General features: G+C 45.4%; 1 protein-coding gene across 3 annotated transcripts in view; it reads right to left on the reverse strand.

The window, feature by feature from the left end:
- IQCK (IQ motif containing K) overlaps positions 1 to 27,108 on the reverse strand; it is a 129,042-nt gene that overhangs the window by 25,632 nt on the left and 76,302 nt on the right. For 2 of the 3 annotated variants that reach the window (XM_038763834.1, XM_038763836.1), the window contains one exon: positions 6,283 to 6,394. In XM_038763834.1, the coding sequence (XP_038619762.1) occupies positions 6,283 to 6,394 (112 nt within the window). Of the gene's footprint in view, positions 1 to 5,526; positions 5,762 to 6,282; positions 6,395 to 27,108 lie in introns of those variants that run through there. The other variant, XM_038763835.1, reaches the window with a different exon arrangement.

Raw genomic sequence — 27,108 nt, forward strand, 5'->3', positions numbered from 1 at the left:
AGTAGCAATTACTTTAGCAATTTAAAAGTTATTAAAGCTGCAGCTGTATCATGGAACATACTTCCTTTGAATCCAGGGGCAGTTAAAACAATAACATCTTTTAGTAATGACTCTCCCTAAGACTGGCAAATTGTTATCTGGTTTGAAATATAAATACAGGAATAAAACTCTACAAACACCCCTCAGGCTACCTGCCTTTACTTTCTGAAAGAGAACAACGTCAACAAACAAGACCTGAACTTGTCATTGGCTCATTTCATTATAAGTACTGTAATATCAACACTATAAATGTAAAGGGACACACTATTTTATTAATACTCAGTTGATCGTACCTGATGAATTGATGATTTCTGAACCCTGATGTCATTTTTCTGTATAACTATTATCACTTATGCTATCCCTTCACTTGAAGTGATGAAAGTTGACAAAAAAAATTGGTCAAGGAAAGACTATCAATTTTCAATTTTTCAATTGCTTAAAAATAAACAAAAATAAACTTTTCTTTAATTCTTAGCATGTTTATTGCGGTGGACAGGTTAAGAATGAACTGACAAGTGGGTTCTTTTAAAGAAGCGCCGCCATAGACGCCCGGGACTCAGTTCCCGAGAGGCCCGCCCGCCATCACACCGCGAGGCCTTGCTGCTCCCGGAAGGATACTCTCCTCAGAGCGCCGCCATAGACGCCCGGGACTCCGCTCCCGAGAGGCCCGCCCGCCCGCCATCACACCGCGAGACGCCCGGGACTCCGTTCCCGAAAGGCCCGCCCGCCATCACACCGCGCGGCCTTGCTGCTCCCGGAAGGTTCCTCTCCTCAGAGCGCCGCCATAGACGCCCGGGACTCCGCTCCCGAGAGGCCCGCCCGCCCGCCATCACACCGCGAGACGCCCGGGACTCCGTTCCCGAAAGGCCCGCCCGCCATCACACTGCGCGGCCTTGCTGCTCCCGGAAGGTTCCTCTCCTCAGAGCGCGCCGCCATAGACGCCCGGGACTCCGTTCCCGAGAGGCCCGCCCGCCCGCCCCCATCACACCGCGTGGCCTTGCCGCTCCCGGAAGGCTCCTCTCCTCAGAGCGCCGCCATTGACGCCCGGGACTCTGTTCCCGAGAGGCCCGGCCGCCCACCCTCCCACCATCTCAGCGCCCCCACGGACACCCCCCCTGCTTCCACCCCCCCCACTTAGGAGGCCTTCCGTAAAGTGCCCCTCATCCCCCCCCACCTTCCTGGTCCGGTCCTGACTGACTCTCCTCCCGCCCCCAGGTAAAAAGCCCTTGTTAGCACCTTGTTAGCACCTTGTTAGCACCATGTTAGCACCATGTTACATGTTACATTAACGACAACCTCATTCACACCTCCTCAGCCCTCCCATGCTAGTTGACTGTTCGCTCCCATGCTAGTTGACTGTTCGCTCCCCTCCCCAGGTATCTCTGCTCCCTGACCCCCCTTAACTGGCCCACCCTACTCCAGCTCTTAATAGTTTGTATCTGCTCTCTGTGGCATCATTGTCTGCCAATTCTATTATTGCCATAGCATATTGATTGCTCAACTACACCCTGTGATGCCATCGCCTACTTTTATCATTGTTACTGTTTTATTGCTTCTGCATCTCAATTGTTAACCCCCCGCGGTACTGTCACTCGCCCTGCTGACCTCACCATGAACTATCAGTTCCCTTGCTCCCCACTGCCATTCCCATTCCTCACCTTCCCCTTCCCCTCTCCCACCCAGCTGTTTCCCTCCCTCTCACCCACCAAGACCGCTCCCCCTCAACCCCTACCAAGGATTCCTCTGTACCAGCGCAGGTCCTCCGCTTCTCCCTCCCGGCCCCCCTCCTCCCCTTCTCCCCGCCCCCACCCCATCCCAGTTCTCCTTTCCCATCACCACCCCCCTTCCCACTCTCCCCGCCCAGGCCCCCGCCAACTCATCCCAATCCAAACCCTCCCCACCCCTCGCACCCTTCCCCCTCCCTCCCCACCCTCGACAGCTGATGCCAAGTGTGGCCTCTGGAACCCCCGCTCCGTTTTAAGTAAGATCCCTTTCATCCTGGACCTTTTCCTTTCCAGTTCTCTACTCCTCCTCGCCCTAACTGAAACATGGCTGTCGCCGGACGACACGGTCTCTTCTGCTGCTCTCTGCAGTGCAGGCCTCTTCTTCTCCCACTCCCCCAGACTCACCGGAAAAGGAGGAGGTGTCGGTTTCCTTCTCGCCCCCCAATGTCGCTTTCGCACTATCCCTCCTCCCCCTTCCCTTTCCTTCCCTTCCTTTGAAGCCCACATTATTCGCCTCTACCACCCCCTCCAGATTCTTGTAGCCGTCATCTACCGCCCTCCGGGCCCCACTTCCAACTTCTTTAATGACTTTGACCCCTTCCTCACATTCCTTCTCTCCTTCTCCATGCCCACTCTGATCCTCGGAGACTTCAATATCCACATGGATATCCCTAACGACTCCTCTGCCGCCCGCCTTCTATCTCTCCTTGACGCTGCCAACCTCTTCCTCCACCCCACCTCACCCACTCACCAACTTGGTCATACCCTCGACCTCATCATCTCCTACCGCTGCACTGTGTCCACCCTCACCAACTCTGTGATCCCTCTCTCTGATCATAATCTTCTCACCTGCCTCCTCACTCACACTCCTTTCCCCTGTAAATCAGTTTTACTCCCTCACAGAGATCTCCGCTCTCTGGACCCCACCCATCTTTCGGAGCGCCTCACACCCCACCTCGCCGCCCTCTCCTCTCTACCCAGTCTTGATGATCAGATTACTGCTCTCAACTCTACCCTTTCTACTCAGCTAGACTCGCTCGCTCCCCTTTCCCTTCGCCGCTCTCGCACCACTAACCCACAGCCCTGGATCACTGCCACTGTCCGCCTCCTTCGCTCTTATGCTCGAGCTGCTGAACGCTGCTGGCGAAAGTCTAAACACCATGCCAACCTCATTCACTTCAAGTTTATCCTTTCCTGCCTTAACTCAGCCCTCTCTTCTGCCAGACAAAACTATTTCTCCTCCCTTATTGACACCCATGCCCATCACCCCCGCCAGCTCTTCCGTACATTCAACTCCCTTCTCAGGCCCCCGGTTCCTCCCCCTCCTCCTTCCCTCACCCCCAACGATCTGGCCTCCTACTTCATTAACAAAATTAAATCCATCAGGTCCGACCTCCCCAAAGTCTCTTCCCCCCTTTCTCCAACCCCCCGGCTCTCAACACTCTCTGCTACTCTCCCATCCTTCCCAGCAGTATCCTCAGAGGAACTCTCCTCCCTCCTCTCAAGTGCTACTCCGGCCACCTGTGCTTCTGACCCCATTCCCTCTCATCTTATGAAATCTCTCGCTCCATCCCTTCTCCCCTCCTTAACTTCCATCTTCAACCGCTCACTCTCCACTGGTTCCTTCCCCTCTGCCTTCAAACATGCCCATGTCTCTCCCATCCTAAAAAAACCCTCTCTTGACCCCACCTCACCTTCTAGTTATCGTCCCATATCCCTCCTACCATTCCTTTCCAAACTCCTTGAACGAGTTGTCTACACGCGCTGCCTAGAATTCCTCAACAACAACTCTCTCCTCGACCCCCTCCAGTCTGGCTTCCGTCCCCTTCATTCCACGGAAACTGCGCTCTCAAAGGTCACCAATGACCTCCTGCTTGCCAAATCCAACGGCTCATACTCTGTCCTAATCCTCCTCGACCTCTCAGCTGCCTTTGACACTGTGGACCACCCCCTTCTCCTCAACACGTTATCTGACCTTGGCTTCACTGACTCCGTCCTCTCCTGGTTCTCCTCTTATCTCTCCGGTCGTTCTTTCTCAGTCTCTTTTGCAGGCTCCTCCTCTCCCTCCCATCCTCTTACTGTGGGGGTTCCCCAAGGTTCAGTGCTTGGTCCCCTTCTGTTCTCAATCTACACTCACTCCCTTGGTGACCTCATTCGCTCCCACGGCTTCAACTATCATCTCTACGCTGATGACACCCAGATCTACATCTCTGCCCCTGCTCTCTCCCCCTCCCTCCAGGCTCGCATCTCCTCCTGCCTTCAGGACATCTCCATCTGGATGTCCGCCCGCCACCTAAAGCTCAACATGTCGAAGACTGAGCTCCTTGTCTTCCCTCCCAAACCTTGTCCTCTCCCTCACTTTCCCATCTCTGTTGACGGCACTACCATCCTTCCCGTCTCACAAGCCCGCAACCTCGGTGTCATCCTCGACTCCGCTCTCTCATTCACCCCTCACATCCAAGCCGTCACCAAAACCTGCCGGTCTCAGCTCCGCAACATTGCCAAGATCCGCCCTTTCCTCTCCATCCAAACTGCTACCCTGCTCATTCAAGCTCTCATCCTATCCCGTCTGGACTACTGCACTAGCCTTCTCTCTGATCTCCCATCCTCGTGTCTCTCTCCACTTCAATCCATACTTCATGCTGCTGCCCGGATTATCTTTGTCCAGAAACGCTCTGGACATATTACTCCCCTCCTCAAAAACCTCCAATGGCTACCGATCAATCTGCGCATCAAGCAGAAACTCCTCACCCTGGGCTTCAAGGCTCTCCATCACCTCGCCCCCTCCTACCTCACCTCCCTTCTCTCCTTCTACTGCCCAGCCCGCACCCTCCGCTCCTCCACCACTAATCTCCTCACTGTACCTCGCTCTCGCCTGTCCCGCCATCGACCCCCGGCCCACGTCATCCCCCGGGCCTGGAATGCCCTCCCTCTGCCCATCCGCCAAGCTAGCTCTCTTCCTCCCTTCAAGGCCCTGCTGAGAGCTCACCTCCTCCAGGAGGCCTTCCCAGACTGAGCCCCTTCTTTCCTCTCCCCTCGTCCCCCTCTCCATCCCCCCGTCTTACCTCCTTCCCTTCCCCACAGCACCTGTATATATGTATATATGGTTGTACATATTTATTACTCTATTTATTTATTTATTTATTTATTTTACTTGTACATTTCTATCCTACTTATTTTATTTTGTTGGTATGTTTGGTTCTGTTCTCTGTCTCCCCCTTTTAGACTGTGAGCCCACTGTTGGGTAGGGACTGTCTCTATGTGATGCCAATTTGTACTTCCCAAGCGCTTAGTACAGTGCTCTGCACATAGTAAGCGCTCAATAAATACGATTGATTGATTGATTGATTTTAAACTGTTTAATCCTAAGGTTTTGTTTTATGTAGTTCTAGCATTTCACATACCCACCAACGTTTCCTAAATGTAATTTCTCAGATCAAATGATACACATTTATTATGCAATTGCTTAGAGTTCATTAGTTTCCACTTAGTATTGGACAACATTCCTGAAGCCTAGTTATCCACCTTGGGAAATAGAAGGGGTTTATCCCTAAGTGATTAGAGTATTTTTTCTACAGAAGTTCAATTTATTTTTGAGCTATTATAAGAACTGAGTGCCAAAAATTAGTTATTAATATTATTACCAATAACAACAATAACAATGATGGTACTTATGATTCGCTTATTATGTGCCAAGCACTGTACCGGATACACAAGATAATCAGGGTGGACGCAGTTCCAACCCTCATGGGATTCACAGTCTAAGTAGGAGAGAGAATGGGTATTGAACCCCCAATTTACAAATGAGGAAACTAAGGCACAGAGCAGTTAAGGGACTTGTCCAAAGTCACACTGCAGACAAGTGGCAGAACCCGGATTAAAACCCACGTCCTCTGACTCCCACTCCTCTCCTCTTTCCAGTAGGCCACACTGCTTCTTGGTCATCAAAAATTGGTCAACAGAACGTCACAGCAACTTGCGTGGTTTTACTGTTTGTGCTGAAGGATGAATTATGCTGGTTGCCTTATTTTACAAGTGACATCAATTTAACATAACAATGGTTGTTAGTCTACCAGAAACTTTAAATAATTGTTTAACTCTTCTTCATCACCCAGATCATTCCAGAAAAGAATCTGCACCCTCAGCCATGATCAGGCTGCCCGCATAAAAGATCAGTAGGTTTGGGGCGGAGGAAACCTAGTGGATGGATTACCTGCCTCATTCCAAACATCTCCCCACCCCTTCTACATCACCATACCCCTCAATCCCTTCTACCCTGTGCCCTCCCCAAAATTAACAAATGTAAAACCGTTGCAAGGGTGCCTGTGTGGTGATCCTGGGATGTCCCCCCAAGGTTGTGGGTCTAGGATCACTGCCCCTTCTGTCCGAAGGCAAGAAAGCTCAGAATTGGGACACAATGATGGTCATTGTGGGGTTTTTTTTTTTTTCGTTTTTGTTCTTTAAGCACATCAAAAAACAACCCCCAACCTTCCGAACTCTGACTCAGGTGAAAACCGACCTTTTATTTCCTGTTTATTCCAGAACTCTTTCACTCTCTCATGAATGTGTTTATCTTCCCTCAGCTGTTTCTGCCACTGACGTAGTTCTTGGACCTCGGGATCACAACGAATCTGGAGAAAACCCATGAGACATTAGTTTTCTACATGTTCCCTGCATATATATTAAATCACTTACATGCACTGAAAGTCCTCTGTAACTGTGCAAGCCATTAACCCTCAGTATTCCAGTAAGATGGTAGGTCACACCATTGATAATAACCTATTCACAGCCTATACATTCGGAAAATAGGAGTGAATCAAGTGATTTTGCCTTAACATGTCCAAAACCTATGGTTCAGGCACATCTCAGTTAATATCATAAAAACATCCTCAGGAAATGTGATGTATTTCAAAATAGGCATTTTTGGGATCAACTTCCCTACAGATGCAATGTTTTACTTAGGGTTTGTGGACATTTTTTTTCTAATGTTCACTGTGAGAGGTCTACAACAGGTTACTAAACAGTAAAGTTCAGAGATGCTAGAAGGAACAGTTAAAAAGGGGTTTAGATAAACTCAAGAATGACACGTCCAAGAAGTTACTGGATGGGAAAATTTGGTTTCTTAGCTGGAAAATTCTTAACCTTCAAGATGGATGTCAGGAAATGTAACCAACACACCATTTTTCTAAGTATCTTTTGCCACTGTTGGAGATATAATTCTGACCATATATATTTATGTTCATATGTGCCTTGAGTTGCTGATCACAAATATAAGCGATATAAAAAAACAGCTTGAATATATCTAATTTCACCTTCCAACTCCCTGATTTCCTTTGCTTGTCATCAGCAGTAACATGAGAAGTGCTGGTTTTTCTTTACTGGTTCAAGATTAGTTGATTTAATGGCAAAAATGTTTTTTTTAATGTCCTGTGAACTGAGTGAAGCAGGGCAAACTGAGGGCTAGGCAAGACAACATAAATGTTGGCTGTCACAATGCCCAAAGTTTGTCACTATCTGACTGAACACAGAATTTTGGTGAATGTATTCTTACATTCAATCTTCTGCCAAATCTTGCTAGTTCTTCCTACACATCAATCAATCAATCATATTTATTGAGTGTTTACTAAGTACAGAGTACTGTACTAAGTGCTTGGGAGGGTACAATATAACAGAGTTGGCAGACAAGTTCCGGCCCACAATGAGTTTACGGTCTGGACAGGAAGACAGACATTAATATAAATAAATAAATTATGGACATGGATACAAAGTGCTTTGGGGCTGAGGGAGGAGGGAATATAGGACGCTAATCCAAATGCAAGGGTGAAGAACCCAAGTTCAAGGGCAATTCTCCCAAATTTGCCACTTCTCCAAACAACCAACCACCTCTCTGGTAGAAGCTCTGGTGATTTTGCTTCTAGGCTACTGTAACAGGAAGGGTACAAAAGCAATAATACCACACTCTAGCTTCTCCCCTCACCAATCTCTACCCCACACTACGGCCTGGATCGTCTTCCTGAAATCAATCAATCAATCAATCAATCGTATTTATTGAGCGCTTACTATGTGCAGAGCACTGTATTAAGCGCTTGGGAAGTACAAATTGGCAACACATAGAGACAGTCCCTACCCAACAGTGGGCTCACAGTCTAAAAGGGGGAGACAGAGAACAGAACCAAACATACTGTTTGGTATAAATGCTGTTTGGTACACATCTTTCCACTCAAAATCATTCACCGACTCACGCTGTCCTTCCAAGGCAAACAAACGCTGCTCACAATCGGCTTCAAGGTTCTTTGGCGACTCACCCCATCTTCTGTATCTACTTTCTTCAACCCCTAAACCCCAGATTGCTCTCCATTCCTCCCAGGCTAACCTCTTAACTGTACCTTGCTCCTGACTTTTCCACTTCTGTCCCTTCACTCACGATGCTCCCCAGGCTTAGTGGTAGTAGTACGAGTATTTATTAAGCGCTTATTTGCATGCAGAGCACTGTGCCTACTCAGTGCTGGGAAATAATATACAGGTTGGGAACCAGACATGGTCCCTGGCCCTCGGGGTCTCATAGTCTGAAAATAAAAGGGGGGAAATGGAACTGGCGACAGACCCATAAGGGGAGATGAAACAAAGGTCTACAACAACATGAGGACAAAAACGGAGCTTGGGAGGATGCTGTGCCTAGAGGAGCAGAATTTCAGCCTCTTCGCGGCTCAGAGCCCAGTCACAGCAGCCTCGGCCACAGGGAGCAAACCCTCCGGCAGCTGCTGCCAAAGCTTTCCTTGGGTTTTGTGGAGGTGGAGCCAGGTTGCAGTTGTTGGTGTGGCGGAGGGCAGGTCGTGATGGAGGTGACACAGCAGAGAGTCAGTGAGGGGCTCTGGGGAGGCGGTCTGGTAAAGAAAGACATTGAGGATCCTGGGGGTTGTGATGGAGAGCAGCAGGTACCCGGAGGACTCACGCAACCGTCATGTGGAGCAGGCGGAAGAGGGAGCAGCAGCGGTTTAATTCATTCAATCGTATTTGTTGAGTGCTTACTCTGTGCAGAGCACCGTACTAAGCGCTTGAAGTTTGCTCAAGGTGCACGGGGCATGATGGGAGCAGAGCCCAGAGAGCGGCACCAGTGAGGCGGCAGTCATCGGAAGAAATACCTGGAGAAGTCCAGGGCCCAGTAAGCAGCACCTTTTTGTACGGGGCTCTCCACAAAGCAAGTGAACGCTCAGTACATACCAGAGATAAATAGATAACCATCGATAGATAAGCAGTATGGCATGGGGATAGAGCATGGGCCTGGGAGTCACGAGGTTTGCTGTCATTTGTCTGCTGCATAGGGTTAGGGCACGGGCCTGGGAGTCACAAGGTTTGCTGTCATTTGTCTGCTGCATAGGGACAGCTGTATATATGTATATATGTTTGTACATATTTATTACTCTATTCATTTATTTTACTTGTACATATCTATTCAATTTATTTTATTTTGGTAGTATGTTTGGTTTTGTTCTCTGTCTTCCCCCTTTTAGATGGTGAGCCCACTGTTGGGTAGGGACTGTCTCTATATGTTGCAAACTTGTACTTCCCAAGCACTTAGTATAGTGCTCTGCACACAGTAAGTGCTCAATAAATACGATTGATTGATTGATTGACAGGGCATGGGCCCGGACATCACATGGTTTGCTGCCATTTGTCTGCTGTATAGGGTTAGGGCACGGGCCTGGGAGTCACAAAGTTTGCTGCCATTTGTCTGCTGCATAGGGACAGCTGTATATATGTATATATGTTTGTACATATTTATTACTCTATTAATTTATTTTACTTGTACCTATCTATTCTCTTTATTTTATTTTGTTAGTATGTTTGGTTTTGTTCTCTGTCTTCCCCCATTTAGACTGGGAGCCCACTGTTGGGTAGGGATTGTCTCGATATGTTGCCAACCTGTACTTCCCAAGCCCTTAGTACAGTGCTCTGCACACAGTAAGCGCTCAATAAATACGATTGATTGATTGATTGATTGATTGACAGAGCACGGGCCTGGGAGTCACAAGGTTTGCTGCCATTTGTCTGCTGCATAGGGTTAGGGCACGGGCCTGGGAGTCACAAGGTTTGCTGCCATTTGTAGGCTGCATAGGGACAGCTGTATATATGTATGAATGTTTGTACATATTTATTACTCTATTTATTTATTTATTTTACTTGTACATATCTATTCTCTTTATTTTATTTTGTTAGTATGTTTGGTTTTGTTCTCTGTCTTCCCCCTTTTAGACTGTGAGCCCACTGTTGGGTAGGGACTGTCTCTATATGTTGCCAACTTGTACTTCCCAAGTGCTTAGTACAGTGCTCTGCACACAGTAAGCACTCAATAAATACGATTGATTGATCGATTGATTGATTGACAGGGCAAGGGCCTGGGAGTCAGGTTTGCTGCCATTTGTCTGCTGCATAGGGTTAGAGCACGGGCCTGGGAGTCACAAGGTTTGCTGTCATTTGTCTGCTGCATAGGGACAGCTGTATATATGTATATATGTTTGTACATATTTATTACTCTATTTATTTATTCATTTATTTTACTTGTACATATCTATTCTCTTTATTTTATTTTGGTAGGATGTTTGGCTTTGTTCTCTGTCTTCCCCCTTTTAGACTGTGAGCCCACTGTTGGGTAGGGACTGTCTCTGTATGTTGCCAACTTGTACTTTCCAAGCACTTAGTACAGTGCTCTGCACACAGTAAGTGCTCAATAAATATGATTGATTGATTGATTGACAGGACACGGGCCTGGACGTCACAAGGTTTGCTGCCATTTGTCTGCTGCATAGGGTTAGGGCACGGGCCTGGGAGTCACAAAGTTTGCTGCCATTTGTCTGCTGCATAGGGACAGCTGTATATATGTATATATGTTTGTACATATTTATTACTCTATTTATTTATTTTACTTGTACCTATCTATTCTCTTTATTTTATTTTGTTAGTATGTTTGGTTTTGTTCTCTGTCTTCCCCCTTTTAGACTGTGAGCCCACTGTTGGGTAGGGATTGTCTCGATATGTTGCCAACCTGTACTTCCCAAGCGCTTAGTACAGTGCTCTGTACACAGTAAGCGCTCAATAAATACGATTGATTGATTGATTGATTGATTGATTGACAGGGCACGGGCCTGGAAGTCAGGTTTGCTGCCATTTGTCTGTTGCATAGGGTTAGAGCACGGGCCTGGGAGTCACAAGGTTTGCTGCCATTTGTCTGCTGCATAGGGACAGCTGTATATATGTATATATGTTTCTACATATTTATTACAGTATTTATTTATTTATTTATTTTACTTGTACATATCTATTCTCTTTATTTTATTTTGTTAGTATGTTTGGTTTTGTATTCTGTCTTCCCCCTTTTAGACTGTGAGCCCACTGTTGGGTAGGGACTGTCTCTATATGTTGCCAACTTGTACTTCCCAAGTGCTTAGTACACTGCTCTGCACACAGTAAGCGCTCAATAAATACGATTGATTGATCGATTGATTGATTGACAGGGCAAGGGTCTGGGAGTCAGGTTTGCTGCCATTTGTCTGCTGCATAGGGTTAGAGCACGGGCCTGGGAGGTTCACAAGGTTTGCTGCCATATGTCTGCTGCATAGGGACAGCTGTATATATGTATAAATGTTTGTACATATTTATTACTCTATTTATTTATTTATTTTACTTGTACATATCTATTCTCTTTATTTTATTTTGTTAGTATCTTTGGTTTTGTTCTCTTTTTTCCCCCTTTTAGACTGTGAGCCCACTGTTGGGTAAAGACTGTCTCTATATGTTGCCAACTTGTACTTCCCAAGCGCTTAGTACAGTGCTCTGCACTCAGTAAGCGCTCAATAAATACGATTGATTGATTGATTGATTGATTGACAGGGTACGGGCCTGGAAGTCAGGTTTGCTGCCATTTGTCTGCTGCATAGGGTTAGGGCACGGGCCTGGGAGTCACAAGGTTTTGCTGCCATTTGTCTGCTGCATAGGGACAGCTGTATATATGTATATATGTTTGTACATATTTATTACTCTATTTATTCATTTATTTATTTTACTTGTACATATCTATTCTCTTTATTTTATTTTGTTAGTATGTTTGGTTTTGTTCTCTGTCTTCCCCCTTTTAGAGGGTGAGCCCACTGTTGGGTAGGGACTGTCTCTATATGTTGCCAACTTGTACTTCTCAAGCGCTTAGTACAGTGCTCTGCACACAGTAAGCGCTCAAAAAATACGACTGATTGATTGATTGACAGGGCACGGGCCTGGAGTCAGGTTTGCTGCCATTTGTCTGCTGCATAGGGTTAGGGCACAGGCCTAGGAGTCACAAGGTTTGCTGCCGTTTGTCTGCTGCATAGAGACAGCTGTATATATGCATATATGTTTCTACATATTTATTACTCTATTTATTTATTTATTTATTTATTTGTTTTACTTGTAAATATCTATTCTCTTTATTTTATTTGGTTAGTATGTTTGGTTTTGTTCTCTGTCTTCCCCCTTTTAGACGGTGAGCCCACTGTTGGGTAGGGACTGTCTCTGTATGTTGCCAACTTGTACTTCCCAAATGCTTAGTACAGTGCTCTGCACACAGTAAGCGCTCAATAAATACAATTGATTGATTGATTGACAGGGCACGGGCCTGGGAGTCAGGTTTGCTGCCATTTGTCTGCTGCATAGGGTTAGAGCACGGGCCTGGGAGTCAGGAGGTTTGCTGCCATTTGTCTGCTGCATGGGGATAGGGCACGGGCCTGGGAGTCACAAGGTTTGCTGCCATTTTTCTGTTGCATGGGGATAGGGCACGGGCCTGGGAGTCACAAGGTTTGCTGCCATTTGTCTGCTGCGTAGGGTTAGGGCACGGGCCTGGGAGTCAAAAGGTTTGCTGCCATTTGTCTGCTGCACAGCGACAGCTGTATATATGTATTTATGTTTGTACATACTTATTACTCTAATTATTTATTTATTTTACTAGTACATATCTATTCTCTTTATTTTATTTTGTTAGTATGTTTGGTTTTGTTCTCTGTCTTCCCCCTTTTAGACTGTAAGCCCACTGTTGGGTAGGGACTGTCTCTATATGTTGCCAACTTGTACTTCTCAAGTGCTTAGTACAGTGCTCTGCACACAGTAAGTGCTCAATAAATACGATTGATTGATTGATTGACATGGCACGGGCCTGGGAGTCAGGTTTGCTGCCATTTGTCTGCTGCATAGGGTTAGGGCACGGGCCTGGGAGTCACAAGGTTTGCTGCCGTTTGTCTGCTGCATAGGGACAGCTGTATATATGTATTTATGTTTGTACATATTTATTACTCTAATTATTTATTTATTTTACTTGTACATATCTATTCTCTTTATTTTATTTTGTTAGTATGTTTGGTTTTGTTCTCTGTCTTCCCCCTTTTAGACAGTGAGCCCACTGTTGTGTTGGGACTGTCTCTATATGTTGCCAACTTGTACTTCCCAAGCGCTTAGTACAGTGCTGTGCACACAGTAAGCGCTCAATAAATATGATTGATTGATTGATTGATTGACAGGGCATGGGCCTGGGAGTCACAAGGTTTGCTGCCATTTGTCCCGCTGCATAGGGTTAGGGCACGGGCCTGGGAGTCACAAGGTTTGCTGCCATTTGTCTGCTGCATAGGGACAGTTGTATATATGTATATATGTTTGTACATATTTATTACTCTATTTATTTTAGTTGTACATATCTATTCTCTTTATTTTATTTTGTTAGTATGTTTGGTTTTGTTCTCTGTCTTCCCCCTTTTAGACTGTGAGCCCACTGTAGGGTAGGGACTGTCTCTGTATGTTGCCAACTTGTACTTCCCAAGAGCTTAGTACAGTGCTCTGCACACAGTAAGCACTCAATAAATATGATTGATTGATTGATAGATTGTTGTCTGTCTCCCCCCTTCTAGTCTGTAAGTCCGGCGTGGGCAGGGATTGTCTCTCTTTATTACTGAACTGTACTTTCAAAGCGCTAAGTACAGTGCTCTGCACACAGTAAGCCCTCAAAAAATACCATCGAATGAATGAATAAATATCTATTCTCTTTATTTTATTTTGTTAGTATGTTTGGTTTTGTTCTCTGTCTTCCCCCTTTTAGACTGTGAGCCCACTGTTGGGTAGGGACTGTCTCTCTAGGTGGCCAACTTGTACTTCCCAAGCGTTTAGTACAGTGCTCTGCACACAGTAAGCGCTCAATAAATACGATTGATTGATTGATTGACTGATTGACAGGGCACGGGCCTGGGAGTCAAAAGGTTTGCTGCGATTTGTCTGCTCCATAGGGTTAGGGCACGGGCCTGGGAGTCACAAGGTTTGCTGCCGTTTGTCTACTGCATAGGGACAGCTGTACATATGTATATATGTTGGTACATATTTATTACTCTATTCATTTATGTATTTATTTATTTTACTTGTACATATCTATACTCTTTATTTTATTTTGTTAGTATGTTTGGTTTTGTTCTCTGTCTTCCCCCTTTTAGACGGTGAGCCCACTGTTGGGTGGGGACTGACTCCATATGTTGCCAACTTGTACTTCCCAAGCACTTAGTACAGTGCTCTGCACACAGTAAGCGCTCAATAAATACAATTGATTGATTGATTGATTGATTGACAGGGCACGGGCCTGGGAGTCAGGTTTGCTGCCATTTGTCTGCTGCATAGGGTTAGAGCACGGGCCTGGGAGTCACAAGGTTTGCTGCCGTTTGTCTGCTGCATAGGGACAGCTGTATATATGTATATATGTTTGTACATATTTATTACTCTATTCATTTATGTATTTATTTATTTTACTTGTACATATCTATTCTCTTTATTTTATTTTGTCAGTATGTTTGGTTTTGTTCTCTGTCTTCCCCCTTTTAGACTGGGAGCCCACTGTTGGGTAGGGACTGTCTCTGTATGTTGCCAACTTGTACTTCCCAAGCGCTTAGTACAGTGCTCTGCACATAGTAAGCGCTCAATAAATATGATTGATTGATTGATTGACAGGGCACGGGCCTGGGAGTCACAAGGTTTGCTGCCATTTGTCTGCTGCAAGGGGTTAGGGCACGGGCCTGGGAGTCACAAGGTTTGCTGCCATTTGTAGGCTGCATAGGGACAGCTGTATACATGTATATATGTTTGTAGATATTTATTTCTCTATTTATTTATTTATTTATTTTACTTGTACATATCTATTCTCTTTATTTTATTTTGTTAGTATGTTTGGTTTTGTTCTCTGTCTTCCCCCTTTTAGATGGTGAGCCCACTGTTGGGTAGGGACTGTCTCTGCATGTTGCCAACTTGTACTTCCCAAGCGGTTAGTACAGTGCTCTGCACACAGTAAGCGCTCAATAAATATGATTGATTGATTGATTGATTGATTGACAGGGCACAGGCCTGGGAGTCAGTTTTGCTGCCATTTGTCTGCTGCATAGGGTTAGAGCACGGGCCTGGGAGTCACAAAGTTTGCTGCCATTTGTCTGTTGCATGGGGACAGGGCACGGGCCTGGGAGTCACAAGATTTGCTGCCATTTGTCTGCTGCATAGGGTTAGGGCATGGGCCTGGGAGTCACAAGGTTTGCTGCCATTTGTCTGTTGCATAGGGACAACTGTATATATGTATAAGTGTTTCTACATATTTATTACTCTATTTATTTTACTTGTACACATCTATTCTCTTTATTTTATTTTGTTAGTATGTTTGGTTTTGTTCTCTGTCTTCCCCCTTTTAGACTGTGAGCCCACTGTTGGGTAGGGACTGTCTCTATATGTTGCCAACTTGTACTTCCCAAGCGCTTAGTACAGTGCTCTGCACACAGTAAGCGCTCAAGAAATATGATTGATTGATTGATTGATTGATTGACAGGGCACGGGCCTGGGAGTCAGTTTTGCTGCCATTTGTCTGCTGCATAGGGTTAGAACACGGGCCTGGGAGTCACAAAGTTTGCTGCCACTTGTCTGTTGCATGGGGATAGGGCACGGGCCTGGGAGTCACAAGATTTGCTGCCATTTGTCTGTTGCATAGGGACAGCTGTATATATGTATAAATGTTTGTACATATTTATTACTCTATTTATTTTACTTGTACACATCTATTCTCTTTATTTTATTTTGTTAATGTGTTTGGTTTTCTTCTCTGTCTTCCCCCTTTTAGACTGTGAGCCCACTGTTGGGTAGGGACTGTCTCTATATGTTGCCAACTTGTACTTCCCAAGCACTTAGTACAGTGCCCTGCACACAGTAAGCGCTCAAGAAATACGATTGATTGATTGATTGATTGATTGCTGGGGCACAGGCCTGGGAGTCACAAGGTTTGCTGCCATTTGTCTGTTGCATAGGGACAGCTGTATATATGTATAAATGTTTGTACATATTTATTACTCTATTTATTTATTTTACTTGTACATATCTATTCTCTTTATTTTATTTTGTTAGTATGTTTGGTTTTGTTCTCTGTCTTCCCCCTTTTAGACTGTGAGCCCACTGTTGGGTAGGGACTGTCTCTGTATGTTGCCAACTTGTACTTCCCAAGTGCTTAGTACAGTGCTGTGCACACAGTAAGCGCTCAATAAATACAATTGATTGATTGATTGATTGATTGACAGGGCACGGGCCTGGGAGTCAGGTTTGCTGCCATTTGTCTGCTGCATAGGGTTAGAGTACGGGCCTGGGATTCACAAAGTTTGCTGCCATTTGTCTGTTGCATGGGGATAGGGCACGGGCCTGGGAGTCACAAGGTTTGCTGCCATTTGTCTGCTGCACAGGGTTACTGCACGGGCCTGGGAGTCACAAGGTTTGCTGCCATTTGTCTGCTGCATAGGGACAGCTGTATTTATGTATATATGTTTGTACACATTTATTACTCTATTTATTTTACTTGTACATATCTATTCTCTTTATTTTATTTTGTTAGTATGTTTGGTTTTGTTCTCTGTCTTCCCCCTTTCAGACTGTGAGCCCACTGTTGGGTAGGGACTGTCTCTATATGTTACCAACTTGTACTTCCCAAGCGCTTAGTACAGTGCTCTGCACACAGTACGCGCTCAATAAATACGATTGATTGATTGATTGATTGACAGGGCACGGGCCTGGGAGTCAGGTTTGCTGCCATTTGTCTGCTGCATAGGGTTAGGGCACGGGCCTGGGAGTGATGAGGTTTCCTGCCATTTGACTGCTGCATGGGGTTAGGGCACGGGCCTGGGAGTCACAAGATTTGCTGCCATTTGTCTGATGCATAGGGACAGCTGTATATATGTATATATGTTTGTACATATTTATTACTCTATTTATTTATTTATTAATTTTACTTGTACATATCTATTCTCTATATTTTATTTTGTTAGTATGTTTGCTTTTGTTCTCTGTCTTCCCCTTTTTAGACTGTGATCCCACTGTTGGGTAGGGACTGTCTCTATATGTTGCCAACTTGTATTTCCCAAGCGCTTAGTACAGTGTTCTGCACACAGTAAGCGCTCAAGAAATACGACTGATTGATTGATTGATAGATTGATGGGGCACGGGCCTGGGAGTCACAAGTTTTGCTGCCGTTTGTCTGCTGCATGGGGTTAGGGCATAGGCCTGGGAGTCACAAGGTTTGCTGCCATTTGTCTGCTACATAGGGACAGCTGTATATATGTATATATGTTTGTACATATTTATTACTCTATTTATTTATTTACTTTACTTGTACATATCTATTCTCTTTATTTTATTTTGTTAGTATGTTTGGTGTTGTTCTGTCTTCCCCATTTTAGACGGTGAGCCCACTGTTGGGTAGGGACTGTCTCTATATTTTGCCAACTTGTACTTCCCAAGCACTTAGTACAGTGCTGTGCACACAGTAAGAGCTCAATAAATACGATTGATTGATTGATTGATTGACAAGACACGGGCCTGGGCGTCAGGTTTGCTGCCACTTGTCTGCTGCATAGGGTTAGAGCACGGGCCTGGGAGTCACAAGGTTTGCTGCCATTTGTCTGTTGCATGGGGATAGGGCACGGGCCTGGGAGTCACAAAGTTTGCTGTCATTTGTCTGCTGCGTAGGGTTAGGGCACGGGCCTGGGAGTCACAAGGTTTGCTGCCGTTTGTCTGCTGCATAGGGACAGCTGTATATATGTATATATGTTTGTACATGTTTATTACTCTATTTATTTATTTTACTTGTACATATCTATGCTCTTTATTTTATTTTGTTAGTATGTTTGGTTTTGTTCTCTGTCTTCCCCCTTTTAGACTGTGAGCCCGCTGTTGGGTAGGGACTGTCTCTATATGTTGTCAACTTGTACTTCCCAAGTGCTTAGTACAGTGCTCTGCACACAGTAAGCACTCAATAAATATGATTGATTGATTGATTGATTGATGGGGCATGGGCCTGGGAGTCACAAGGTTTGCTGCCATTTGTCTGCTGCATAGGGTTAGGGCACGGGCCTGGGAGTCACAAGGTTTGCTTCCGTTTGTCTGCTGCATAGGGACAGCTGTATATATGTAAATATGTTTGTACATATTTATTACTCTATTTATTTATGTATTTATTTTACTTGTACATATCTATTCTCTTCATTTTATTTTGTTAGTATGTTTGGTTTTGTTCTCTGTCTTCCCCCTTTTAGACGGTGAGCCCACTGTTGGGTAGGGACTGTCTCTATATGTTGCCAACTTGTACTTCCCAAGCGCTTAGTACAGTGCTCTGCACACAGTAAGCGCTCAATAAATACGATTGATTGATGGATTGATTGATTGACAGGGCACGGGCCTGGGAGTCAGGTTTGCTACCATTTGTCTGCTGCATAGGGTTACAGCACGGGCCTGGGAGTCACAAGGTTTGCTGCCATGTGTCTGCTGCATGGGGTTAGGGCATGGGCCTGGGAGTCACAAGATTTGCTGCCATTTGTCTGATGCATAGGGACAGCTGTATATATGTATATATGTTTCTACATATTTATTACTCTAGTTATTTATTTATTTATTTTACTTGTAAATATCTATTCTCTTTATTTTATTTTGTTAGTATGTTTGGTTTTGTTCTCTGTCTTCCCCCTTTTAGACGGTGAGCCCACTGTTGGGTAGGGACTGTTTCTATATGTTGCCAACTTGTACTTCCCAAGCACTTAGTACAGTGCTCTGCACACAGTAAGCGCTCAATAAATATGATTGATTGATTGATTGATTGATTGATGGGGCATGGGCCTGGGAGTCACAAGGTTTGCTGCCGTTTGCTGCATAGGGACGGCTGTATATATGTAAATATGTTTGTACATATTTATTACTCTATTCATTTATCTATTTATTTATTTTACTTGTACATATCTATTCTCTTTATTTTATTTTGTTAGTATGTTTGGTTTTGTTCTCTGTCTTCCCCCTTTTAGACGGTGAGCCCACTGTTGGGTAGGGACTGTCTCTATATGTTGCCAACTTGTACTTCCCAAGTGCTTAGTACAGTGCTCTGCACACAGTAAGCGCTCAATAAATACGATCGATTGATTGATTGATTGATTGATTGACAGGGCACGGGCCTAGGAGTCAGGTTTGCTACCATTTGTCTGCTGCATAGGGTTAGAGCACCGGCCTGGGAGTCACAAGGTTTGCTGCCGTTTGTCTGCTGCATAGGGTTATGGCACGGGCCTGGGAGTCACAAGGTTTGCTGCCATTTGTCCCGCTGCATAGGGTTAGAGCACGGGCCCGGGAGTCACAAGGTTTGCTGCCGTTTTTCTGCTGCATAGGGACAGCTGTATATATGTTTGTACATGTTTATTACTCTATTTTACTTGTACATATCGATGCTCTTTATTTTATTTCGTTAGTATGTTTGGTTTTGTTCTCTGTCTTCCCCCTTTGAGACTGTGAGCCCACTGTTGCGTAGGGACGTCTCTGTATGTTGCCAACTTGTACTTCCTAAGCGCTTAGTACAGTGCTCTGCACACAGTAAGCGCTCAATAAATACGATTGATTGATTGATTGACAGGGCACGGACCTGGGAGTCAGGTTTGCTGCCATTTGTCTGCTGCATAGGGTTAGAGCACAGGCCTGGGAGTCCCGAGGTTTGCTGCCATTTGTCTGCTGCATGGGGTTGGGGCATGGGCCTGGGAGTCACAAGGTTTGCTGCCATTTGTCTGCTGCATAGGGTTAGGGCACGGGCCTGGGAGTCACAAGGTTTGCTGCCATTTGTCTGCTGCATAGGGACAGCTGTATATATGTATATATGTTTGTACATATTCATTACTCTATTTATTCATTTATTTATTTTACTTGTACATATCTATTCTCTTTATTTTATTTTGTTAGTATGTTTGGTTTTGTTCTCTGTCTTCCCCCTTTTAGACGGTGAGCCCACTGTTGGGTAGGGACTGTCTCTATATGTTGCCAACTTGTACTTCCCAAGCGCTTAGTACAGTGCTCTGCACACAGAAAGTGATCAATAAATACGATTGATTGATTGATTGACAGGGCACGGGCCTGGGAGTCAGGTTTGCTGCCATTTGTCTGCTGCATGGGGTTAGGGCACGGGCCTGGGAGTCACAAGGTTTGCTGCCATTTGTCTGCTACATAGGGACAGCTGTATATATGTATATATGTTTGTACATGTTTATTACTCCATTTATTTATTTATTTTACTTGTACATATCTATGCTCTTTATTTTATTTTGTTAGTATGTTTGGTTTTGTTCTCTGTCTTCCCCCTTTTAGACTGTGAGCCCACTGTTGGGTAGGGACTGTTTCTGTATATTGCCAACTTGTACTTCCCAAGCCCTTAGTACAGTGCTCTGCACACAGTAAGCGCTCAATAAATACGATTGATTGATTGATTGATTGATCATATGGGCTTGGAACTCCTCCTACCTAATCCACCAGACCGCAGCCCTCCCCACAGCCCACCTCCTCCACCATACTATGCCCAGTTAACTACCAACATCCCAAGACACAGAAAACTCATCAGCCATTTCTGGCCCTTATGTGCCTTCTTATTTTCGTCCTCAGCACTTTTGCATATTCATTCATTCATTCAATCATTTATTGAGCGCTTACTGTGTGCAGAGCACTGTACTAAGCGCTTGGGAAGTACAAGTTGGCAACATATAGAGACGGTCCCTACCGAACAGCGGGCTCACAGTCAGTAAATTGAACATTCAATGTTTTTTGATTACTCTGTTTGTAAAGACTTTTTTTAAAAAAATGGTATTTGTCAAGCACTTACTATGAGCCAGACACTCTACTAAGCGCTGGGGTAGATACAAGCTAATCAGGTTGGACATTATTATTATTATTGTATTTGTTACTTGCTTACTATGTGTCAAGCACTGTTCTAAGCGTTGGGGTAGATACAGGTTAATCAGGTTGGACACAATTCCTGTCCCACATGGGGCTCACAGTCTTAATTACCATTTTACAAAGGAGGTAACTGTGGTACAGAGAAGTTAAGTGACTTACCCAAAGTCACACAGCAGTCAAATGGCAAAGGCAGGGATTGGAACCCAGTTCCTTCTGACTCCCAGGATCCCGCTCTGTTCACTAGGCCACTCTGCTTCTTGACTTTTATGTCGGTCTCTCCCAGAGGATTCCGCTTGCTTGTTTTGTACTTCCCCAGGGCTTAAAACACAGTTCACTGCACCTAGTGGGTGCTCAATACAGCCTTCTACTACCACTACTGTATGACATGCCTGGATTAGAGTAAAGCTAGATTGTCTAAAAAATGGGAAATGAGGAACAGCTGTATTTCATCACAGCAGCTCAACAACAGCCAAAACCAATGCCAAAGCACACTGGGCTACATAATATGATACGTATTTAGCAGGTTCTGAATTTAACAAAGTTGCGGTTGCTATCTGATTGTAGTATACAGTAGTGATAATAGTGGTAGCAGAAGTAGTGATATTCGTTGAGCACCCCTAGGGTGCAATGCATTGTACTCAGCGCTTGGGAAAATACCAGAACCATAAGTCATATTCCCTGGCCACAGAGAGCTCACATTCTAATGGAATTTTCTTAAGGAATATGAAGGAAAATGGGAAGAGAAGGACATGGTGCTTAATGCTGGCTTCTGGGAAAGGAGTGCCTGACTGGGATTTGTTTTGCCCCAGAGAGCTGGACTGAAAGTCTGACAGGAGTGGGGTGGGGATGCATAACCACTGGGGTGCGCCTGGAGCACCTTAGGCAGCTGATCCAGAAAATTGTGGTGAATTATATTTATTTTTGAAAATAATAATGATGGCATTTATTAAGCACTTACTATATGCAAAGCATTGTTCTAAGCACTGGGGAGGTTACAAGGTGATCAGGTTGTCCCATGGGGGGCTCACAGTCTTAATCCACACTTTTTACAGATGTGGTAACTGAGGCACAGAGAAGTGAAGTGACTTGCCCAAAGTCACAGAGCCGACAATTGGCAGAGCCAGGATTTGAACCCATGACCTCCGACTCCAAAGTCCGTGCTCTTTCCACTGAGCCACGCTACTTCTCTAAAAGGATTCCAGAAAGTTTAGGTGGATTGATTTATATTCTGTTGAAGATTTTCTTTTCCTCCCTTTACCCTCCACACTGTGTTAAGCACTTACAATGTGCCAGGCACTCTATTAAGCGCTGGGGTAGATACGAGTTAATCAGCTGGACAAAGTCCCTGTGCCCCATGGGCTCATACTGCAAATCCAAGGGAGGAGGACTGAATTCCCATTTTGCAGATGAGGCACCTGAGGCCCAGAGAAGTTAAATGACTCATCCAAGGTCACACAGCTCTTCCCAAGCGCTTAGTACAGTGCTTTGCACACAGTAAGCGCTCAATAAATACGATTGAATGAATGAATGAATGAACAGCAGACAAGTGGCTGAGTCAGGATTGGAACCCAGGCCCTCCAACTCTCAGGCCTGGGCTCTTTCCATTAGGCCACACAACTGTCCTGTGTTGACTGTGGTGTCAATCCCCACTCTCTAGAAATGCACAGCCTAATTTACCACTTATTCTGCTGTCCCGTTCCTTTCTTTCCTGCTCTGTTCCGAAAGCCACTTGGGCTAATGGAAAGAGAAACGAGCCAAAAATGTGAGTCGGAGCCCTAGCTCTGCTGCTGACTTACTGCGCAACTTTGAGCAACTCTCTTAACCTCTCTGGGCCTCCGTTTCACCACCTGCAACTAATTGCTGTCTCTCTGAACCTCCCAGGGCTGTCCTGGGCCCAGAGTGTGATAATAGACAAGGAAGCCTTTTGAAGTCCTTAGGACCAAAAACAAAGAAAGAAAACCCGATGGAGATGGATTGACTTAGGGGCTGCCAGAAACTCGACACTGCCCTCTCTCACCCAGCCTGGCCTCTGGGGAATGTACCAGGGCACCCTGATTTAGTGGATAGAGCATGGGCCTGAGAGTCCGAAGGTCATGGGTTCTAATCCCTGCTCTGCCACCTGTCTGCTGTGTGACCCTGGGCAGGTCACTTCACTTCTCTGGGCCTCGGTGACCTCATCTGTAAAATGGGGATTGAGAATGTGAGCCCTACGTGGGACAGGGACTGTGTCCTAAACTCAATTTGCTTGTATCCACCCCACAGCTTACCCGGTACATAGTAAGTGTTTAACAAATACCACGGTGAGATGGAGGGTTGGGGTTGCGTGTGGGAGAGGGGGCAGGTGATGCCTGTTGAGGGCTCCCTGTCAAACAGGCAGTCACAGAGACATCAGGGCCCCAGGGTGGGCTGGGGAGACAGGGCTTGTGGATCGGAGTGGCTGCTGGCCGCGTATCCATCTGCTCGGCCGCAGCAAACTGTACCGGTGGCACAAGGCTTCCTGGGCCCGGGCGTAATTTTCTAATGAAACATTCACTTCAAACAAGATGCTTGGCCCACAGTCACAGTCATCAAGCATGACCCAAATTTTATTTTAGGAACTCTTGGAGGAAGCTGTAAGCCCGGTGTGGGCAGGGAATGTGGCTGTTATACTGTTATACTGTATTTTCCCCAGAGCTTAATACAGGGCTCTGCTCACAGTAAGTGCTCAATAAGAATTTCATTCATTCAATCGTATTGATTGAGAGCTTACAGTGTGCAGAGCACTGTACTAAGCGCTTGGGAAGTACAAGTTGGCAACATATAGAGATGGTCCCTACCCAACATTGGGCTCACAGTCTAGAAGGGGGAGACAGACAACAAAATGAAACATATTAACAAAATAAAATACATAGAATAGTAAATATGTACAAGTAAAATAGAGTAATAAATCTGTACAAAAATATATACAGGTGCTGTGGGGAGGCGAAGGAGGTAGGGTGGGGGGGATGGGGAGGGGGAGAGGAAGGAGGGGGCTCAGTCTGGGAAGGCCTACTGGAGGAGGTGAGCTCTCAGTAGGGCTTTGAAGGGAGGAAGAGAGCTAGCTTGGTGGATGTTGGAAAGAGTACGGGCTTTGGAGTCAGAGGTCATGGACTCAAATCCTGGTTCCACCAATTGCCAGCTGTGTGACCTTGGGCAAGTCACTTAACTTCTCTGTGCCTCAGTTACCTCATCTGTAAAATGGGGATTGACTGTGAGCCCCCTGTGGGGCAACCTGATCACCTTCTATCCCCCCAGCGCTTAGAACAGTGCTTTGCACATAGTAAGCGCTTAATAAATGCCATTATTATTATTATTATTATTATTATTATTATGTGTGGAGGGAGGGCATTCCAGGCCAGGGGGAGGACGTGATTGACTGACCTTCCTTCACCAACTCAGAAGGGGTCTGGACACACTGTCTGTGGGGAATTTGTCCTGGGAGAGGTTCCAGGCTCTAAAAAATGACACCTCTCCGATTGCCGACCAATCCACTCTTGCTATAATGCACAAGAGTTGGGGGTCGGGGAAGCATCTACGTCTCCTGCTGCAGTTCCTAACTAGAAGGGGCATGGGCTAGAAGAAAGAACCAGGGCCTGGGAGTCGGAGGACCTGGGTTCTAATCCTGGCTTTGCCATTTGCCTGCTTTTTACTACTATTATGGTATTATTTTGGCACATTATGGTATATGTCAAGCACTGTAGAAAGCAATGGGAAAAAAACAAATTAATCAGGTTGGATACAGCTCCTGTCCCATTTTGGACCCACAGTCTAAGTAAAGGCAGGTCACTTAACTTCTCTTTCAATCGCATTTATTGTATTTATTGAGCATTTACTGTGTGCAGAGCACTGTACTAAGCACTTGGGAAATACAAGTTGGCAACAACTAGAGACAGTCCCTACCCAACAGTGGGCTCACAGTCTAGAAGGGGGAGACAGACAACAAAACCAAACATATTAACAAAATAAAATAAACAGAATAGTAGATGTGTACAAGTAACATAGAGTAATAGATATGTACAAACATATATACAGGTGCTGTGGGGAGGGGAAGGAGGTAGGGTGGAGGGGATGGGAAGGGGGAAGAGGGGGAGAGGAAGGAGGGGGCTCAGTCTGGGGACCCTGGGCAGGTCCAATTTGCTGCAGCCGAGCAGATGGATACGCGACTGGCTGCCACTCCGATCCACAAGCCCAGTCTCTTTGCCTCAGGTTCCTCATCTGTAATATGGGGGATTCGATATAATAATAATAATGATGATGGCATTTGTTAAGCACTTACTATGTGCATTGTTCTAAGTGCTGGGGAGGTTACAAGGTGATCAGGTTGTCCCACTGGGGGCTCACAGTCTTCATCCCCATTTTACTGATGAGGTAACTGAGGCCCAGACAAGTGCAGCGACTTGCCCAAAGTCACACAGGTGACAATTGGCAGAGCTGGGGCTTGAACCCATGACCTCTGACTCCAAAGCCCATGCTCTTTCCACTTAGCCACACTGCTTCTCCGATATCTGATCTCTATGAGTCCCATGTGGGACAGGGGGTATGTCCAACCCTGCTTAGTACAGTGCCTAGCATACACTAAGAACTTAACAAATACCACAATAATTTTTTTTAATTATTATTTCATTCAGCTTCTTTTGGCTCCTTGCTAACAGCTCCCCTGTTTCTGTGGCTGATAGGTGATCAGCACCACCAGATGCTGCATCCTCAGGAGTTTTTGTTTTGTTTTGTTTTTTAATGGTATTCGTTAATCACTTACTATGTGCCGGACATTGTTCTAAATGCTGGGGTAGATACAAGGTAATGAGGTTGGACACAGTCCATGTCCCATATAGGGCTCACAATATTTTCCAGATGAGGCAACTGAGGCCCAGAGAAGTGATGTCCCTTGCCCAAGGTCACCCATCAGACAAGTGGCAGGGCCAGGATTAGAACCCAGGTCCTTCTGACATGCAGGCTCGTGTGTTAACCACTAGGCCAAGCTGCTTCTCAAGCTGGGGAAAGGGAGGTGGGGAAAGGAGGTGGAAGCATTGATCCCACAGAAAGCCAGGTTCCGAGCCAGGACCTGGGACCCGGCCCTCAGTTCTGGGAGCTGAGCTGCAGAAAGCTTTGGCGCTAATTAAGCCCCATCACTGATCACAGTGAGTTCCTGTACGAGGATGCATAAAAACACACTGCAACCAAGGGAGACTGGAACATCACTTGAAAATATTTTCCTGGTAAAAAGGATACTCGATTGCTGAACTAGCTCAATGCAAGGAAAGGTTGTTTTTCCAAATATGTCAGCTCACACTTTCAGCAAAGAGGCTCATTGGCCAGTGCATTTAGTAGGATCTGAAACCACGCTGACAAAATTTTAGACTCGTAGAGAAACATGCAGACTGAAAAGGAGGAGCTTCTGCAATGGAACAATAGTAATAATAACAATGATGGCATTTATTAAGCGCTTACTTTGTGCAAAGCAATGTTCTAAGCGCTGGGGAGGTTACAAAGTGATCAGGTTGTCCCACGGCAGGCTCACAGTCCCCATTTTACAGATGAGGTCACTGAGGCACAGAGAAGTTAAGTGACTTGCCCAAAGTCACACAGCTAACAATTGGTGGAGCTGGGATTTGAACCCGTGACCTCTGACTCCAAAGCCCATGCTCTTTCCACTGAGCCATGCTGATTCTCTGGAGTGGAAGCCATTCTAGGGTGACTACTGCTAACATTACGGTGAGTAATGACTACTATTGCTGAAAGAGGTTTCTGGAATGCTATTTTCCTCCCACTGTTCTTTAGTTAAGCTTAGAACAGGGCTTTCCATACTGTCAGTTCCTAATAAATAAATATAAATTTTATATAAATATAAAATAAATAAATATAAATAATAAATAAATAAGTACTACTAGCAACAACATTGTTAGCATTAGTGAAACAGGAAAGAAACTTGCCACTTAAATATTTCTTAATAGTCCTGATCACTAACCCAATGCTTAATGATATTTGCTAATAGTTATTAAACAACTGATTATTCTTTTGTGCAGATCATTTGGGGATTAGCATGCAACTCTCCAGCAGAACG

This window comes from Tachyglossus aculeatus, chromosome 21 (genome assembly GCF_015852505.1).
Source record: "Tachyglossus aculeatus isolate mTacAcu1 chromosome 21, mTacAcu1.pri, whole genome shotgun sequence".
NCBI classification, from domain to species: domain Eukaryota; kingdom Metazoa; phylum Chordata; class Mammalia; order Monotremata; family Tachyglossidae; genus Tachyglossus; species Tachyglossus aculeatus.